Consider the following 20,385-nt stretch of genomic DNA (forward strand, 5'->3'; position numbering starts at 1 on the left):
ATTAAACTGTAAAAGTCTTGGGAAAAACGTTCAATAATTAAATAATGTGTCTGTGTGTGTGTGTGTGTGTGTGTTTACTCACGTAGTTGTACTCACCTAGTTTAGGTTGCAGGGGTCGAGTCCAAGCTCCTGGCCCCGCCTCTTCACTGGCCGCTACTAGGTCACTCTCCCTGAACCGTGAGCTTTATCGTACCTCTGCTTAAAGCTATGTATGGATCCTGCCTCCACTACATCGCTTCCCAAACTATTCCACTTCCTGACTACTCTGTGGCTGAAGAAATACTTCCTAACATCCCTGTGATTCATCTGTGTCTTCAACTTCCAACTGTGTCCCCTTGTTACTGTGTCCAATCTCTGGAACATCCTGTCTTTGTCCACCTTGTCAATTCCTCTCAGTATTTTGTATGTCGTTATCACGTCCCCCCTATCTCTCCTGTCCTCCAGTGTCGTCAGGTTGATTTCCCTTAACCTCTCCTCATAGGACATACCTCTTAACTCTGGGACTAGTCTTGTTGCAAACCTTTGCACTTTCTCTAGTATTTTTACATGTTTGGCTAGGTGTGGGTTCCAAACTGGTGCCGCATACTACAATATGGGCCTAACGTAGACGGTGTACAGGGTCCTGAACGATTTCTTATTAAGATGTCGGAATGCTGTTCTGAGGTTTGCTAGGCGCCCATATGCTGCAGCAGTTATTTGGTTGATGTGTACTTTAGGAGATGTGCCTGGTGTTATACTCACCCCAAGATCTTTTTCCTTGAGTGATGTTTGTAGTCTCTGGCCCCCTAGACTGTACTCCGTCTGCGGTCTTCTTTGCCCTTCCCCAATCCTCATGACTTTGCACTTAGTGGGATTGAACTCCAGGAGCCAATTGCTGGACCAGGTCTGCAGTCTATCCAGATCCCTTTGTAGTTCTGCCTGGTCTTCGATCGAATGAATTCTTCTCATCAACTTCACGTCATCTGCAAACAGGGACACCTCGGAGTTTATTCCTTCCGTCATGTCGTTCACAAATACCAGAAACAGCACTGGTCCTAGGACTGACCCGTGTGGGACCCCGCTGGACACAGGTGCCCACTCTGACACCTGCCACGTACCATGACTCGCTGCTGTCTTCCTGACAAGTATTCCCTGATCCATTGCAGTGCCTTCCCTGTTATCCCTGCTTGGTCCTCCAGTTTTTGCACTAATCTCTTGTGTGGTACTGTGTCAAACGCCTTCTTGCAGTCCAAGAAAATGCAATCCACCCACCCACTCTCTTGTCTTACTGCTGTCACCATGTCATAGAACTCCCGTAGGTTTGTGACACAGGATTTCCCGTCTCTGAAACCATGATGGCTGCTGGTGATGAGATCATTCCTTTCTAGGTGTTCCACCATTCTTCTCCTAACAATCTTTTCCATGACTGCATGCTATACATGTCAGTGACACTGGTCTGTAGTTTAATGCTTCATGTCTGTCTCCTTTTTTAAAGATTGGGGCTACATTTGCTGTCTTCCATGCCTCAGGCAATCTCCCGGTTTCAATAGATGTATTGAATATTGTTGTTAGGGGAACACATAGCGCCTCTGCTCCCTCTCTCAGGACCCATAGAGAGATGTTATCTGGCCCCGTTGCCTTTGGGGTATCTAGCTCACTCAGAAGCCTCTTCACTTCTTCCTCGGTTGTGTGTACTGTGTCCAGCACATGGTGGTGTACCCCACCTCTCTGTCTTTCTGGAGCCCCTTCTGTCTCCTCTGTGAACACTTCTTTGAATCTCTTGTTGAGTTCCTCACATACTTAACGGTCATTTCTTGTTGTCTCTCCTCCTTCCTTCCTTATCCTGATTACCTGGTCCTTGACGGTTGTTTTCTTCCTGATGTGGCTGTATAACAGCTACGGGTCAGATTTGGCTTTTGCTGCTATGTCGTTTTCATATTGACGTTGGGCCTCCCTTCTTATCTGTGCATATTCGTTTCTGGCTCTACGACTGCTCTCCTTATTCTCCTGGGTCCTTTGCCTTCTATATTTCTTCCATTCCCTGGCACACTTGGTTTTTGCCTCCTTGTATCTTTGGGTGAACCATGGGCTCATCCTGGCTTTTCATTATTCCTGTTTCCCTTGGGTACAAACCTCTCCTCGGCCTCCTTGCACATTGTTGCTACATATTCCATCATCTCATTAACTGGCTTCCCTGCCAGTTCTCTGTCCCACTGAACCTCATTCAGGAAGTTCCTCATTCCTGTGTAGTCCCCTTTCCTGTAGTTTGGTTTCATTTGTCCTGGCCTTCCCGCTTCCCCCTCCACTTGTAGCTCTACTGTGTATTCGAAGCTCAAAACCACATGATCGCTGGCCCCAAGGGGTCTTTCATATGTGATGTCCTCAATATCTGCACTACTCAAGGCGAATACTAAGTCCAGTCTTGCTGGTTCATCCTCTCCTCTCTCTCTTGTAGTGTCTCTTACGTGTTGGTACATGAAGTTTTCCAGTATCACCTCCATCATCTTAGCTCTCCATGTATCTTGGCCCCCATGTGGCTCCAAGTTCTCCCATTCGATCTCTTGTGGTTAAAGTGGCCCATGATCAGGAGCTTTGCCCTGCATGCATGAGCTCTTCTGGCCACTGTAGCCAGTGTGTCAACCATCACTCTTGCTCTCGTCATACTCTTGCCTTGGCCTCCTGCTGTTCTGTGGTGGGTTATACATCACTGCAGTTATCCCCTTGGGACCTCCAGAGTGAAGCGTTCCCGCTATGCAATCACTTTCTTCTCCGCTGTCTCGCCTCTCCAGCTCATCAAAATTCCATCGGTGTTTGATCAGCAATGCCACTCCTCCACCCCCCCTGTTCCTTCTGTCTTTCCTCAGGATCTGGTATCCCGTTGGAAAGATGGCATCTGTTATCATACCTGTAAGCTTGGTTTCTGTGATCGCTATGATGCCTGGTGATGCCTCTTTGACTCTTTCGTGCCACTCCTCCCACTTGTTTGTTATTCCATCAGCGTTTGTGTACCATACCTTCAGTTTCCTTTCCAACACTGTGGTTTGGGGGGCCTGTGAGGGTGGAAGACCTGGTAGCATACTGTGGGATTCTATGGTTGGGGGTTGGGTGGAAGCTGTGGGTATGGATTGTATTGTGTGTTGGGATGGTGTGATAGGTTATGGGGTTCTGAGGATAGTTGTGTGTGTGCTTGCCCTTGCTGCTCTGTTCTGCTCTGACTGACCTCTGCTGGTTCCATCCTTGTTCCTTTCATAGCTCCTTTCGCTTTTTTGTCCTCTCCCTCAGCTGCTGTCTCTCTGTTTGTGTTCTGTCTCTGTCTAGGAACACCTTCTTGTACTCTTCCGAGCTTTTCAACCATGCTTTCTCATGGAGGATCCTGTTCCGCACTGTTTCTGTCCTGAGAATCAGCTTGATCGGTCGGTTTCTTCCCTTCAAGTACCCCCCTATTCTCTGAAAATTTACAATCTCGTCCATGTCTTCTCCCCCTAATTCCGTGATGATTTTCTCAATCTCCTTTCTTTTTTCCTGCCGTCTTTCAGTGTGAGTCCTTTCCTCTCTCTCCCGAAGCCCATGGATAAACACTGATTTTGCCCTTTCCTCCTCCCATTGCCTCTCCCTCTGTGACTCTGGTTCCTGTCTGTATGTGGTCATTTTCTCCCTTGATTTTTCCAGTGGCTCTTGGTAGCATGGTTGTACCTTAGCATTCGACCTATCTCCCTCTCCATTTGCACCCATCTGCTCTTCCCTTCCACTCCCTGGCCCTTCTTTGCAGGCTGATATGACCTTAGCATAATTCATATCTCCTTCCTTCCTGTTCAGCCTCTCAGCTTCGTATGGTGTGTCTTCTCTGGTCACTGCCCCTGAGACTTGCTTCAGCCTGTTTACCTCAAATTCTAGGACCTTTACCCTGGCGACTGCAGTTTCGACTTGTGCCTCCCAATTCTTCGTCTCCTTCTCCAACCTCTTTTCCCATTTCACAGAGAGCTCTTTCTCCATTTTTTCAGAAAGCTCTCCTAATTTTCTCTCCCATTCTTGCTCTATCCTTTTCCACTGCTCCTCCATCCATTCCTCCCCACCAGTACCATTGTCATCTGATCCCTGATTCCTGCGAGTCCCAACCATTTTTTTTTTAATTTCTTTTGTGAAAGAGAGAAAGAGAAAAAGAAAAAGGGGGAGAGAGTGAGAGAGAGGGAGGAGAGAGAAGGGGAAGGTAGAAGGAGAGAGGGGGAAAGAAGGGAAAAGGGGGAGAGAGAGAGAAAGTGAGAAAGAGGGAAAAGGTAAGAGAGAGAGAGGGGGGATTGACAAGGGAAGAGAGAGAGAGAGAGAGAGAGAGAGAGAGAGAGAGAGAGAGAGAGAGAGAGAGAGAGAGAGAGAGAGAGAGAGAGAGAGAGAGAGAGAGAAAGAGAGAGAGCAAGAGACCCACAGATGGCTCCAACTTCATCCTGTTCCGTACTTGTATGTCTCATAACAATAAAAATGCTTTCAAATGAGCTGATGTAGGTAACAGCTCCTAGCTTGCCAATAAAGTTAGGAATCCTTAACCTGTAATATAACTGTCAATAAAGCTAGGGATCCTTAACCTTGTCAAACCCTGTGTATAAAAAAAAAAAAAAAAAAAAAAAAAAAAAAAGAGAGGAAGACAGAGAGAGAATAAGAGAAGAAGAGAGAGAGGAAGAGAGAGAGAGAGGGAGAGAGAGAGGAAGAGGAAGAGAGAGAGGAAGAGAGAGAGAGGAAGAGATAAAGAGGAAGAGAGAGACAAAGAGTGAGAGGAAGAGAGGAAGAGAGAGATGAAGAGAGGAAGAGAGAAAGGAAGAGAGAGAAGAAGAGAGAGAGGATGAGAGAAAGGGAGGGAGAGAAAGAGAGAGAGAGAGAGAGAGAGAGAGAGAGAGAGAGAGAGAGAGAGAGAGAGAGAGAGAGAGAGAGAGAGAGAGAGAGAGAGAGAGAGAGAGAGAGAGAGAGAGAGAGAGAGACCAGCTAGCAGCACCTCTAACTCGCATCTTTCAGCACTGCCTAGTACAGTGTAAATGGCCCTCTCTATGGAAAGAGGCAAATGTAGTCCCTGTTCACAAAAAGAAGAGCAGAGCAGAAATCAGCAACTACAGACCAGTGTCACTCCTGTCAATCACTGGTAAGATCCTTGAGACAATAATCTCAAGACAAATGACAGAGTTTTTTGACTACCACTCACTACTTTGTGATCGTCAATATGGCTTCAGGAAAGGTTACTCTGCTGCTGATCTGTTGTTAAACCTCTCCACTAAGTGGCACCAGTCACTGGATGAATCCAAAGTCAGCTGTGTGGTAGCACTGGACATTGCTGGCGCTTTCGACCGGGTGTGGCACCAGGGCCTCATAGCAAAACTTCAAGCACTGGGAATTGCAGGCTCTACGCTATGTCTCCTCAGTGATTACCTTCATGGTAGATCTCTAAGTGTAGTTCTCAATGGAACGGAATCAGCAAGACATCCTATTGGGACAAGTGTTCCACAAGGAAGCGTGCTGGGTCCATTATTATGGAATGTCTACGACCTTCTTCATCTTATCCCAGAATCACATGCATATGCAGACGACTGTACACTGACATTCACTTATCCAAGAGAAGAAATGCCAGCTGCTCTAAGCTACATCAATCACCAGCTGAGAGCTATATCAGCTTGGGGAAATAGATGGCAAGTAACATTTGCACCTGAGAAAACGCAAATGATGATCGTCTCTAGGCACCATGATGGTAATGCTGGTGCAGTAGTAAGGATGAATGGGAGGATGTTGGCACCTGGAGAAGAAGTTGATATCCTTGGGGTGAAATTTGACTCCAAACTAACCATGAAGAACCATGTTGTAAATCTTGCAAACAAGGCAGCCAGGAAGCTTACAGCACTTCGCCGTATCTCCCATCTGCTTGACAGTAGGGGTTGCAAGATCCTGTACGAGGCATAAGTACGCTCGCACCTTGAGTATGCTCCACTTTCTTGGTTTGCCTGCCCCCCCTCTCATCTGCGACTGCTTGACAGAGTAGAGAACAGAGCAAGACGTCTCATCTCTCGCCTGGACCCATCCTGGATAGATCTGTCATTTCAGCAGAGCCTTCAACATAGGAGGGATGTGGGTGGCCTTACTGTTATGTACAAGGCCAATATTGTCAAAACACCACACTTGGATCCACTTCGAGGACAGCGTGAAACAAGCTTTTATGCCACAAGACGGGCAGAAAGCAGCAACTTCACTCTGGCTGTACCCTTCTCCAGAACATCACTCCATCTGAGATCATACATACCCAGGATGACTCGAGTATGGAACACATTCGTACAGGATAATGATGTCAACGAGATAAAGTCAGTTGATCAAATGAAAATGCTGGCCCACAGATGGCTCCAACTTCATCCTGTTTCCTACTTGTATGTTTCATAACAATAAAAATGCTATCAAATGAGCTGATGTAGGTAACAGCTCTTAGCTTGCCAATAAAGTTAGGAATCCTTAACCTGTAAATAGCTGTCAATAAAGCTAGGGATCCTTAACCTTGTCAAACCCTGTGTAATAAAAAAAAAAAAAAAGAGAGAGAGGAAGAGAGAGGAGGAGAGGGAGAGAGACGGGGGGAAAAGGAAGGGTTAGAGGGTCACTTCACAGGAAGGTGTGAAATCCTGTATATGTGTGCGTGTGTGTGTGTGTGTGTGTGTGTGTGTGTGTGTGTGTGTGTGTGTGTGTGTGTGTGTGTGTGTGTGTGTGTGTGTGTGTCTGTGCATGTGTGCGTGTGTATGTGTGTATGTGTGTGCGTGCTACAGCTATTCAAGTGCCTAACAGTAGATACTGTACTCACCTAGTGTGTGTACTCACCTGATTGTACTCACCTAATTGTGGTTGCAGGGGTCGAGACTCAGCTCCTGGCCCCGCCTCTTCACTGATCGCTACTGGGTCCTCTCTCTCTCTGCTTCCTGAGCTTTGTCATACCTCTTCTTAAAACTATGTATGGTTCCTGCCTCCACTACTTCACTTGCTAGGCTATTCCACTTGCTGACAACTCTATGACTGAAGAAATACTTCCTAACGTCCCTGTGACTCGTCTGAGTCTTCAGCTTCCAGTTGTGACCCCTTGTCCCTGTGTCCCCTCTTTGGAACATCCTATCTCTGTCCACCTTGTCTATTCCCTGCAGTATCTTGTATGTCGTTATCATGTCTCCCCTGACCCTTCTGTCCTCCAGTGTCGTCAGTCTGATTTCCCTTAACCTTTCCTCGTACGACATTCCCTTGAGCTCTGGGACTAGCCTTGTTGCAAACCTTTGTACTTTCTCTAACTTCTTGACGTGTATGTGTGTGTGTGTTTGTATGTGTGTGTGTGTGTGTGCTACATCTATTCAAATCAGCAGATCCTGTACTCACCTAGTGTGTGTGTGTGTACTCACCTAGTTGTACTCACCTAGTTGAGGTTGCGGGGGTCGAGTCCGAGCTCCTGGCCCCGCCTCTTCACTGATCGCTACTAGGTCACTCTCCCTGAACCGTGAGCTTTATCATACCTCTGCTTAAAGCTATGTATGGATCCTGCCTCCACTACATCGCTTCCCAAACTATTCCACTTACTGACTACTCTGTGGCTGAAGAAATACTTCCTAACATCCCTGTGATTCATCTGTGTCTTCAGCTTCCAACTGTGTCCCCTTGTTACTGTGTCCAATCTCTGGAACATCCTGTCTTTGTCCACCTTGTCAATTCCTCTCAGTATTTTGTATGTCGTTATCATGTCCCCCCTATCTCTCCTGTCCTCCAGTGTCGTCAGGCTGATTTCCCTTAACCTCTCCTCGTAGGACATACCTCTTAGCTCTGGGACTAGTCTTGTTGCAAACCTTGTTGCAAACCTGTGTGTATGTGTGTGTGTGTGTGTGTGTGTGTGTGTGTGTGTGTGTGTGTGTGTGTGTATGAGTGTGTGTGTGTGTGTGTGTGTGTGTATGTGTGTATGTGTGTGTGTGTGTGTGTGTGTGTGTGTGTGTGTGTGTGTATGTGTGTGTGTGTGTGTGTGTGTGCTACAGCTATTCAAGTGCCTAACAGCAGAGCCTGTTCTCACCTAGTGTGTGTGTGTGTGTGTGTGTGTGTGTGTGTGTGTGTGTGCGTGCTACAGTTATTCAAGTGCCTAACAGCTGAGCCTGTTCTCACCTAGGGTGTGTGTGTGTGCTTGCTACAGCTATTCAAGTGCCTAACAGCAGAGCCTGTTCTCACCTAGTGTGTGTGTGTGTGTGTGTGCATATGGTTATGTAAGCAGTCCTTATTTCCCACGTATGTACTACATATGTATTGCATATGTACCCGATCTCTTGGTTCCCACTGTACTGTGTTATGTTTAAAATTACGTTCAAAAATAAATACACTAGGCTTCGCCTGTATGCCGCTACCTCTAAATTCTATTAAATGCTGCTTATTCTAATTCTGATACCTCGAGGAGAGTGACCCCCAATTCCAGCTAGAGACAGGTACTATTGACCCCATGCAACTCAAACTAGGTGAATATTACTTGCAGCTGGCAGTGGAGTAATGTTGCGGGTCTGTCCTGTCCCAGTAGTTGAAGATGCTTGATGCTTCTCGGTAATTTTTTCCACTAACTTCCTGTATGCACTATAGTCTCTAGCTCATCTAATTTTTTCACTCACTCACTGTATTTACTGACACATCTATACATCTGGTCTTGAGTCGCACTTATTCTTCAAAATACCCCACTGCGTTATTATGGCAACACTATTTAGGGCTGACACAACCGTTCACCTTCCTTCCCCCGGCCCTCACTAAACACTTAGTCACTATTTCCTTTGTTTTCTTTTCTGTGATCACTTATATTTCCTTTTTTTGGGGCATCAGTGATTATATGCACTCTTATGCGTGCACACGCCTATATCCCACACTCTATTCCTTATGGCACAGTCAGAAATTACCACCAAAACACGAGCTCAAACCACGTGTGTTTTGTGTGTGTGTGTGTGTGTGTGTGTGTGTGTGTGTGTGTGTGTGTGTGTGTGTGTGTGTGTGTGTGTGTGTGTACTCACCTATTTGTGGTTGCTGGGGTCGATTCATAGCTCCTGGCTCTGCCTCTTCACTGATTGCTACTAGGTCGTCTCTCTGCTCCATGAGCTTTATCAAACCTCGTCTTAAAACTAAGTATGGTTTCTGCCTCCACAACGTCACTTTCTAGGCTATTCCACTTCCTGACAACTCAGTGACCCAGGAAATACTTCCTAACTTCCCTTTGACTCATAGAAGTCTTTAACTTTCAGTTGTGACCCCTTGTTTCTGTGTCCCATCTCTGGAACATCCTGTCTCTGTCCACCTTATCTATTCCTCGCAGTATTTTATATGTTGTTATCATGTCTCCCCTCACCCTCGTGTCCTGTATGCTGCAGCAGTTATCTGATTGATCTGCGCCTCAGGAGATTTGCTCGGTATTATATTCACCCCAAGATCTTTCTCCTTGAGTGAGGTGTGCAGTCTTTCGCCACCTAGACTATACTGTGTCTGCGGTCTTCTTTGTTCTTCCCCGATCTTCATGACTTTGCATTTGGCGGGGTTAAATTCATGGAGCCAACTGCTGGACCAGGCTTGTAACCTGTCCAGATCTCTTTGTATTCCTGCCTGAGTCTATTCCTTCCGTTATGTCATTTACATATACCAGAAACAGCACAGGTCTTAGGACTGACCCCTGTGAAATCCCGCTTGTCACAGGCGCCCACTCTGATACCTCGTCACGTACCATGACTCGTTGTTGCCTCCCTGTCAGGTATTCTCTTATCCATTGCAGTGCCTTTCCTGTTATGTGTGCCTGATCCTCTAGCTTTTGCATTAACCTCTTGTGAGGAACTGTGTCGAAGGCCTTCTTGCAGTCCAAGAAAATGCAGTCTATCCACCTCTCTCTCTCTCTCTCTCGTGTCTTACTTCTGTTACCTTGTCATAAAACTCAAGTAGGTTTGTGATAAAGCATTTTCCATCCCTGAAACTATGCTGGTTGTCTTTTATAAGCTTGTGTCTTTCCAGGTGCTCTACCACTCTCCTCCTGATGATCTTCTCCATAACTTTGCATACTATACACGTTCAGTGACACAAGTCTGTAGCTTAATGCCTCGGCTCTGTCTCCTTATTTTATAACTGGGATTGAATTTGCCATCTTCCATACCTAAGGTAGTTGCCCATTTTCATTAGATGTGTTGAAGATTTATGTTATTGGCACACAAAGCATCTCTGCTTCCTCTCTAAGGACCCACAGAGAGATGTCTGATCCCACCACCTTTGAGGCATGAAGTTCATATAGCAGCTTCTTCACCTCCCCCTCGGTTGTGTGTATTTCATCCAACACTTGTTGTACCTATCTATTCTGAAATCCTGGAGTCCTTCCTGTTTCCACTGTAAATGCTTCATTAAATCTCATGTTGAGCTCCTCATATACCTCTTGGTCATTTCTTGTGAACTCCCCCCTTTCTTCTTAGCCTGATTACCTGGTCCTTTACTGTTGTTTTCCTCCTGATGTGCCTATACAACAGCTTCGGGTAAGACTTAACTTTCGATGCTATGTCATTTTCGTCTTGTTGCCGAGCCTCCTTTCTTATTTATGCATATTCGTTTCTGGCTCTTCGGCTAATCTCTTTATTTTCCTGGGTCCTTTGTCTTCTGAACTTTCTCCAGTCTCTAGGGCACTTACTTTTTGCCTTCCTATACCTTTGGGTGAACCAAGGACTCGTTCTGGTCTTCCCATTATTTCTGTGCGTATGTGTCTGTGTGTATGTGTGTATGTATGTATGTATGTATGTGTGTATGTATGTATGTGAGTGTTTTTTTTGTGTGTATGTGTATGTGTGTGTATGTGTATGTGTGTGTATGTGTATGCATATGTGTATGTGTGTGTGTGTATGTGTGTGTGTGTGTGTGTGTGTGTGTGTGTGTGTGTACTCACCTAATTGTATTCACCTAATCGTAGTTGCAGGGGTCGAGACTCGGCTCCTGGCCCAACCTCTTCACTGAACGCTACTGGGTCCTCTCTCTCCCTCCTCCATGAGATTTATCATACCTCGTCTTAAAGCTATGTATGGTTCCTGTCTCTACTACATCGCTCGCCAGACTGTTCCACTTCCTGACCACTCTATGACTAGAGAAATGCTTCCTAATATCCCTGTGGGTCATCTGAGCCTTCACCCTCCAAGAGTGACCCCTCGTTTCTGTGTCCCCTCTCTGGAACATCTTGTCTCAGTCCACGTTGTCTATTCCACGCAGTATTTTGTATGTCGTTATCATGTCTCCATCTAACCCTCTTGTCCTCCAGTGTCGTCAGGCCGATTTCACACCATCACTGTTCACATCACTTTTTACATCATGGTTCACACATCACTGTTCACATCACTGTTCACATCACTGTTCGCATCATTGTTCACACATCACTGTTCACATCATTGTTCAAACATCACTGTTCACATTGTTCACGCCATCACTGTTCACATCCTTGTTCAGACATCACTGTTTACATCATTGTTCGCACCAGTACTGTTCAAATTATTGTTCACACCATCACTGTCCACATTACTGTTCACATCACTGTTCACACCAGTGTTCACACCATCACTGCTCACCACATCATTGTTCACACCATCAGTGTTCACACAGTGTTCACATCAGTGTTCACAGCATCACTGTTCACACCTGTGATCACATCTGTGTTCACATCAGTGCTCACACCAGTGTCCACATCAGTGTTCACATCAGTGTTCACATCAGTGTTCACACCAGTGGTCACATCCGCATTCACACCAGTGTTCACACCAGTGTTTACACCAGTGTTCACATCAGTGTTCACACCAGTGTTCACATCAGTGTTCACATCAGCGTTCACATCAGTGTTCACACCAGTGTTCACATCAGTGTTCACATCAGTGTTCGCATCAGTGTTCGCATCAGCGTTCACATCAGTGTTCACATAAGTGTTCACATCAGTGTTCACATCGGTGTTCACACCAGTGTTCACATCAGTGTTCACATCAGTGTTCACATCAGTGTTCACTTCAGTGTTCACATCAATGTTCACACCAGTGGTCACATCCGCATTCACACCAGTATTCACACCAGTGTTCACACCAGTGTTCACATCAGTGTTCACATCAGTGTTCACATCAGTATTCACATCAGTGTTCACACCAGTTTTCACATCAGTGTTCACATCAGTGTTCGCATCAGTGTTCACATCAGCGTTCACATCAGTGTTCACACCAGTGTTCACACCAGTGTTCACACCAGTGTTCACATCAGTGTTCACTTCAGTGTTCACATCAGTGTTCACACCAGTGGTCACATCCGCATTCACACCAGTGTTCTCACCAGTGTTCACACCAGTGTTCACACCAGTGTTCACATCAGTGTTCACATCAGCGTTCACATCAGTGTTCACATAAGTGTTCACATCAGTGTTCACATCGGTGTTCACACCAGTGTTCACATCAGTGTTCACATCAGTGTTCACATCTGTGTTCACTTCAGTGTTCACATCAGTGTTCACACCAGTGGTCACATCCGCATTCACACCAGTATTCACACCAGTGTTCACACCAGTTTTCACATCAGTGTTCACATCAGTGTTCGCATCAGTGTTCACATCAGCTTTCACATCAGTGATCATATAAGTGTTCACATCAGCGTTCACATCAGTGTTCACACCAGTGTTCACATCAGTGTTCACATCAGTGTTCACATCAGCGTTCACATCAGTGTTCACATAAGTGTTCACATCAGTGTTCACATCGGTGTTCACACCAGTGTTCACATCAGTGTTCACATCAGTGTTCACATCTGTGTTCACTTCAGTGCTCACATCAGTGTTCACACCAGTGGTTACATCCGCATTCACACCAGTATTCACACCAGTGTTCACACCAGTGTTCACATCAGTGTTCACATCAGTGTTCACATCAGTGTTCACATCAGTGTTCACACCAGTTTTCACATCAGTGTTCACATCAGTGTTCGCATCAGTGTTCACATCAGCTTTCACATCAGTGATCATATAAGTGTTCACATCAGCGTTCACATCAGTGTTCACACCAGTGTTCACACCAGTGTTCACACCAGTGTTCACATCAGTGTTCACACCAGCGTTCATATCAGTGTTCACATCAGTGTTCACATCAGTGTTCACTTCAGTGTTCACATCAGTGTTCACACCAGTGGTCACATCCGCATTCACACCAGTGTTCACACCAGTGTTCACATCAGTGTTCACATCAGTGTTCACATCAGTGTTCACATCAGTGTTCGCATCAGTGTTCACATCAGCTTTCACATCAGTGATCATATAAGTGTTCACATCAGCGTTCACATCAGTGTTCACACCAGTGTTCACACCAGTGTTCACACCAGTGTTCACATCAGTGTTCACAAAAGTGTTCACATCAGTGTTCACATCAGTGTTCACATCAGTGTTCACTTCAGTGTTCACATCAGTGTTCACACCAGTGGTCATATCCGCATTCACACCAGTGTTCACACCAGTGTTCACATCAGTGTTCACATCAGTGTTCACATCAGTGTTCACACCAGTGTTCACATCAGTGTTCACATCAGTGTTCGCATCAGTGTTCACATCAGCGTTCACATCAGTGTTCATATAAGTGTTCACATCAGTGTTCACATCAGTATTCACACCAGTGTTCACACCAGTGTTCACACCAGTGTTCACATCAGTGTTCACATCAGTGTTCACATCAGTGTTCATATCAGTGTTCACATCAGTGTTCACACAAGTGTTCACACAAGTGTTCACACCAGTGTTAACATCAGTGTTCACACCAGTGTTCACATCAGTGTTCACATCAGTGTTCACATCAGTGTTCACACCAGTGTTCACATCAGTGTTCACATCAGTGTTCGCATCAGTGTTCACATCAGTGTTCACATCAGTGTTCACTTCAGTGTTCACATCAGTGTTCACACCAGTAGTCACATCCGCATTCACACCAGTATTCACACCAGTGTTCACACCAGTGTTCACATCAGTGTTCACATCAGTGTTCACATCAGTGTTCAAATCAGTGTTCACACCAGTTTTCACATCAGTGTTCACATCAGTGTTCGCATCAGTGTTCACATCAGCTTTCACATCAGTGATCATATAAGTGTTCACATCAGCGTTCACATCAGTGTTCACACCAGTGTTCACACCAGTGTTCACACCAGTGTTCACATCAGTGTTCACACCAGTGTTCACATCAGTGTTCACATCAGTGTTCACATCAGTGTTCACTTCAGTGTTCACATCAGTGTTCACACCAGTGGTCACATCCGCATTCACACCAGTGTTCACACCAGTGTTCACATCAGTGTTCACATCAGTGTTCACATCAGTGTTCACACCAGTGTTCACATCAGTGTTCACATCAGTGTTCGCATCAGTGTTCACATCAGCGTTCACATCAGTGTTCATATAAGTGTTCACATCAGTGTTCACATCAGTATTCACACCAGTGTTCACACCAGTGTTCACACCAGTGTTCACATCAGTGTTCACATCAGTGTTCACATCAGTGTTCATATCAGTGTTCACATCAGTGTTCACACCAGTGTTCACACCAGTGTTCACATCAGTGTTCACACCAGTGTTCACATCAGTGTTCACATCAGTGTTCAAATCAGTGTTCACACCAGTGTTCACATCAGTGTTCACATCAGTGTTCACATCAGTGTTCACATCAGTGTTCACATCAGCGTTCACATCAGTGTTCATATAAGTGTTCACATCAGTGTTCACATCAGTATTCACACCAGTGTTCACACCAGTGTTCACATCAGTGTTCACATCAGTGTTCACATCAGTGTTCACATCAATGTTCATATCAGTGTTCACATCAGTGTTCACACCAGTGTTCACACCAGTGTTCACATCAGTGTTCACATCAGTGTTCACTTCAGTGTTCACATCAGTGTTCACACCAGTGGTCACATCCGCATTCACACCAGTGTTCACACCAGTGTTCACATCAGTGTTCACATCAGTGTTCACATCAGTGTTCACATCAGTGTTTGCATCAGTGTTCACATCAGCTTTCACATCAGTGATCATATAAGTGTTCACATCAGCGTTCACATCAGTGTTCACACCAGTGTTCACACCAGTGTTCACACCAGTGTTCACATCAGTGTTCACACCAGTGTTCACATCAGTGTTCACATCAGTGTTCACATCAGTGGTTACTTCAGTGTTCACATCAGTGTTCACACCAGTGGTCACATCCGCATTCACACCAGTGTTCACACCAGTGTTCACATCAGTGTTCACATCAGTGTTCACATCAGTGTTCACACCAGTGTTCACATCAGTGTTCACATCAGTGTTCGCATCAGTGTTCACATCAGCGTTCACATCAGTGTTCATATAAGTGTTCACATCAGTGTTCACATCAGTATTCACACCAGTGTTCACACCAGTGTTCACACCAGTGTTCACATCAGTGTTCACATCAGTGTTCACATCAGTGTTCATATCAGTGTTCACATCAGTGTTCACACAAGTGTTCACACAAGTGTTCACACCAGTGTTCACATCAGTGTTCACACCAGTGTTCACATCAGTGTTCACATCAGTGTTCACATCAGTGTTCACACCAGTGTTCACATCAGTGTTCACATCAGTGTTCGCATCAGTGTTCACATCAGTGTTCACATCAGTGTTCACTTCAGTGTTCACATCAGTGTTCACACCAGTGGTCACATCCGCATTCACACCAGTATTCACACCAGTGTTCACACCAGTGTTCACATCAGTGTTCACATCAGTGTTCACATCAGTGTTCACATCAGTGTTCACACCAGTTTTCACATCAGTGTTCACATCAGTGTTCGCATCAGTGTTCACATCAGCTTTCACATCAGTGATCATATAAGTGTTCACATCAGCGTTCACATCAGTGTTCACACCAGTGTTCACACCAGTGTTCACACCAGTGTTCACATCAGTGTTCACACCAGTGTTCACATCAGTGTTCACATCAGTGTTCACATCAGTGTTCACTTCAGTGTTCACATCAGTGTTCACACCAGTGGTCACATCCGCATTCACACCAGTGTTCACACCAGTGTTCACATCAGTGTTCACATCAGTGTTCACATCAGTGTTCACACCAGTGTTCACATCAGTGTTCACATCAGTGTTCGCATCAGTGTTCACATCAGCGTTCACATCAGTGTTCATATAAGTGTTCACATCAGTGTTCACATCAGTATTCACACCAGTGTTCACACCAGTGTTCACACCAGTGTTCACATCAGTGTTCACATCAGTGTTCACATCAGTGTTCATATCAGTGTTCACATCAGTGTTCACACCAGTGTTCACACCAGTGTTCACATCAGTGTTCACACCAGTGTTCACATCAGTGTTCACATCAGTGTTCAAATCAGTGTTCACACCAGTGTTCACATCAGTGTTCACATCAGTGTTCACATCAGTGTTCACATCAGTGTTCACACCAGTGTTCACATCAGTGTTCACATCAGTGTTCACATCAGTGTTCACTTCAGTGTTCACTTCAGTGTTCACATCAGTGTTCACACCAGTGGTCACATCCGCATTCACACCAGTATTCACACCAGTGTTCACACCAGTGTTCACATCAGTGTTCACATCAGTGTTCACATCAGTGTTCACATCAGTGTTCACACCAGTTTTCACATCAGTGTTCACATCAGTGTTCGCATCAGTGTTCACATCAGCTTTCACATCAGTGATCATATAAGTGTTCACATCAGCGTTCACATCAGTGTTCACACCAGTGTTCACACCAGTGTTCACACCAGTGTTCACATCAGTGTTCACACCAGTGTTCACATCAGTGTTCACATCAGTGTTCACATCAGTGTTCACTTCAGTGTTCACATCAGTGTTCACACCAGTGGTCACATCCGCATTCACACCAGTGTTCACACCAGTGTTCACATCAGTGTTCACATCAGTGTTCACATCAGTGTTCACACCAGTGTTCACATCAGTGTTCACATCAGTGTTCGCATCAGTGTTCACATCAGCGTTCACATCAGTGTTCATATAAGTGTTCACATCAGTGTTCACATCAGTATTCACACCAGTGTTCACACCAGTGTTCACACCAGTGTTCACATCAGTGTTCACATCAGTGTTCACATCAGTGTTCATATCAGTGTTCACATCAGTGTTCACACCAGTGTTCACACCAGTGTTCACATCAGTGTTCACACCAGTGTTCACATCAGTGTTCACATCAGTGTTCAAATCAGTGTTCACATCAGTGTTCACATCAGTGTTCACATCAGTGTTCACATCAGTGTTCACATCAGTGTTCACATCAGCGTTCACATCAGTGTTCATATAAGTGTTCACATCAGTGTTCACATCAGTATTCACACCAGTGTTCACACCAGTGTTCACACCAGTGTTCACATCAGTGTTCACATCAGTGTTCACATCAATGTTCATATCAGTGTTCACATCAGTGTTCACACCAGTGTTCACACCAGTGTTCACACCAGTGTTCACATCAGTGTTCACACCAGTGTTCACACCATTGTTCACACCAGTGTTCACATCAGTGTTCACATCAGTGTTCACATCAGTGTTCACATCAGTGTTCACATCAGTGTTCACACCTATACGGAAGTTAACAAAACACGAATCTGAACTCCCAGATAAATTAATTTAGACTATCAGCTGGACTGTTGGGAATAATAACGTAGCGTTAACCAGGACATTGTGTGGCTGTGTTAAGGCAGTTAGCAAAGTTAACCTCACGACCAGCTGGCACAGCTAGTAGAGAGAGGGAACCGATTGGCAGAGCTGGTGAAGAGTAAACCAGCTGGAACTGCTGGTAAAGAGTGAATCAGCTTGCACAGATGCTGAAGAGAATGAACCAGCTGGTAGAGAAGATAGAGTAAAGCAGCTGGAAAAAAGTGTACAAGAGAGTGCACCAGCTGGGTCTCACGCAGTTGCATGTCTGGTGTTATTGTTACTTCAAACATACGTGTGTGTATGTGTGTTGTGTTGTGCTGTGTGTTGTGTGTGTGTGTGTGTGTGTGTGTGTGTGTGTGTGTGTGTGTGTGTGTGTGTGTGTGTGTGTGTGTGTGTGTGTGTGTGTGTGTGTGTGTGTGTGTAGCTCATTGTTCATGGCAGTGTTCAATGTATATGTGCCTTTCTTTGTGTAAATTCCTCTCTTGTTATGTATGACGTGTCGACACTTAGAAGTATTGGGTATATCATTGTTATATCTCCTATTCTTCCATACTGCACCGAAGGCAGCTTCCTGCGCTCCCGCCCCAATTTATCCCTTCTGGATAAAGTTAAATTAAAACACATGAAGAATATAGATCACGAAGAATTAGACACATGTGCAACATCTGGGTATCTTTATTTGTAGACGTTTCGCCATCCAGTGACTTTATCAATACATATTCAAGGGCATAACTGGAAGACAGTAGAACCATGTACACAAGATTAGGTAATCAGTCCCTCAGCCTTGAAGGTGGTGAAGAGCACCATACATGTACGAATATAGATTATATTACAAAACAGTGAAACTATCAGAGAGGGTAAGATCTATGAATTATTAACAGTTACAACTGGAAGACCGTATCAATGAAGCTGTCAGCCACTCGTATACTACACTGCCAAACTATAAAATACCTTTCAGATATGCGAACGCTGAAATGAACATCAAAATGGTATACAATACCGACAGGTTGTTAGGTAAGACACATATGCAACAGTTAGACAACTTTATTCCGAAACGTTTCGCCTACACAGTAGGCTTCTTCAGTCGACTGAAGAAGCCTACTGTGTAGGCGAAACGTTTCGGAATAAAGTTGTCTAACTGTTGCATATGTGTCTTACCTAAGAACGCTGAAATGTTATGAAAGATGTTTATAACCTGTATAAGACCAAAATTAGAATCTGCAGCTGTTGTGTGGGGCTCACAGCTGAAGAAACACATAGATAAGTTAGAAAATGGCTGCCAGAGTTGAACATTATGAACTATGATGAAGAGTTGAACACTTAAAAGTTGCTTATGTTGGTTGATTGGAGGGAAAAAAAGAGACATGAAAACCAGACACAATGTCTTGAAAAGATATCAAAGAACGGACGAAGATTTCTTAGTATTTGCAAAAGTGATAACAAGAAGTTAAAGTTGAAAAACGAGGAAAGAAATGGAAAGGATTGTAGAAAATTTTTCTTCTCGCATAGTAATTAACCAAGGAACAGGTGAAACCAATGGAAGTTCAAAAAGAAAAATATATGATGAACAAAGTATTGAAGATAGAACACCACAAGCATAACTCTGCTCCTATATATAATATCACAAACTTTTGTCACTCACCTTGTACAGTGAGCAGGAGTCGCTGTGTCCAGGAGGGAGAGAGCCGGTAATGTACTCTACATCTGTACTCTGCTGTGTCGTCCATCCGTGCCCTCTCCACCACCAGCGCTGATCCACCTCTCTCCAGCCTCACCCTGCCTCGCTTCGCGCCCCTCCCCGTGCCCCGCCTCGCACTCCTCACCTCTCTGCTGACATCGAGGGCGGCGACACGTTCTGTGTCAGCACGGGCGTCGAAGCTGTGGCCGGCGGGAGAGACAGAAAAGGAAACTGGACTCGTCTGTATGTGCTGAGGTAAGCGAGTGAGATGATGTGAGGCATGCTGAGGCAAGGTGATGTGGGGCAGGCTGAGGCAAGGTGATGTGAGGCAGGCTGAGGCAAGGTGATGTGAGGCAGGCTGAGGCAAGGTGATGTGGGGCAGGCTGAGGCAAGGTGATGTGAGGCAGGCTGAGGCAAGGTGATGTGAGGCAGGCTGAGGCAAGGTGATGTGAGGCAGGCTGAGGCAAGGTGATGTGAGGTAGGCTGAGGCAAGGTGATGTGAGGCAGGCTGAGGCAAGGTGATGTGAGGCAGGCTGAGGCAAGGTGATGTGAGGCAGGCTGAGGCAAGGTGATGTGAGGCAGGCTGAGGCAAGATGATGTGAGGCAGACTAAGGCAAGATGATGTGAGGCAGACTGAGGCAAGGTGATGTGAGGCAGACTTAGGCAAGATGATGAGAGGTAAACTGAGGCAAGATGATGTGAGGCAAACTGAGGCAAGATAATGAGAGGCAGACTGAGGCAAGATGATGTGAGGCAGACTGAGGCAAGATAATGAGAGGCAAACTGAGGCAAGATGATGTGAGGCAAACTGAGGCAAGATAATGAGAGGCAGACTGAGGCAAGATGATGTGAGGCAGACTGAGGCAAGATGATGTGAGGCAAACTGAGGCAAGATGTGAGACAGACTGAGGCAAGATGATGTGAGGCAGACTGAGGCAAGATGTGAGGCAGACTGAGGCAAGATGATGTGAGGCAAACTGAGGCAAGATGATGTGAGGCAGACTGAGGCAAGATGATGTGAGGCAAA

At 45.4% G+C, this 20,385-nt stretch overlaps 1 protein-coding gene across 3 annotated transcripts in view; it reads right to left on the reverse strand.

The window, feature by feature from the left end:
* The window catches only part of LOC128693388 (uncharacterized), an 831,955-nt gene that overhangs the window by 243,575 nt on the left and 567,995 nt on the right, over positions 1 to 20,385 (reverse strand). For 2 of the 3 annotated variants that reach the window (XM_070097364.1, XM_070097362.1), the window contains one exon: positions 19,323 to 19,558. The exons of the other annotated variant lie outside the window; for it this stretch is intronic. In XM_070097364.1, coding sequence (XP_069953465.1) covers positions 19,323 to 19,407 — 85 coding nt within the window. In that variant the 5' untranslated portion in view covers positions 19,408 to 19,558. The remainder of the gene's footprint in view (positions 1 to 19,322; positions 19,559 to 20,385) is intronic. 3 annotated transcript variants of the gene reach the window in all.

Source organism: Cherax quadricarinatus, chromosome 57 (assembly GCF_038502225.1).
Source record: "Cherax quadricarinatus isolate ZL_2023a chromosome 57, ASM3850222v1, whole genome shotgun sequence".
Classification (NCBI taxonomy): domain Eukaryota; kingdom Metazoa; phylum Arthropoda; class Malacostraca; order Decapoda; family Parastacidae; genus Cherax; species Cherax quadricarinatus.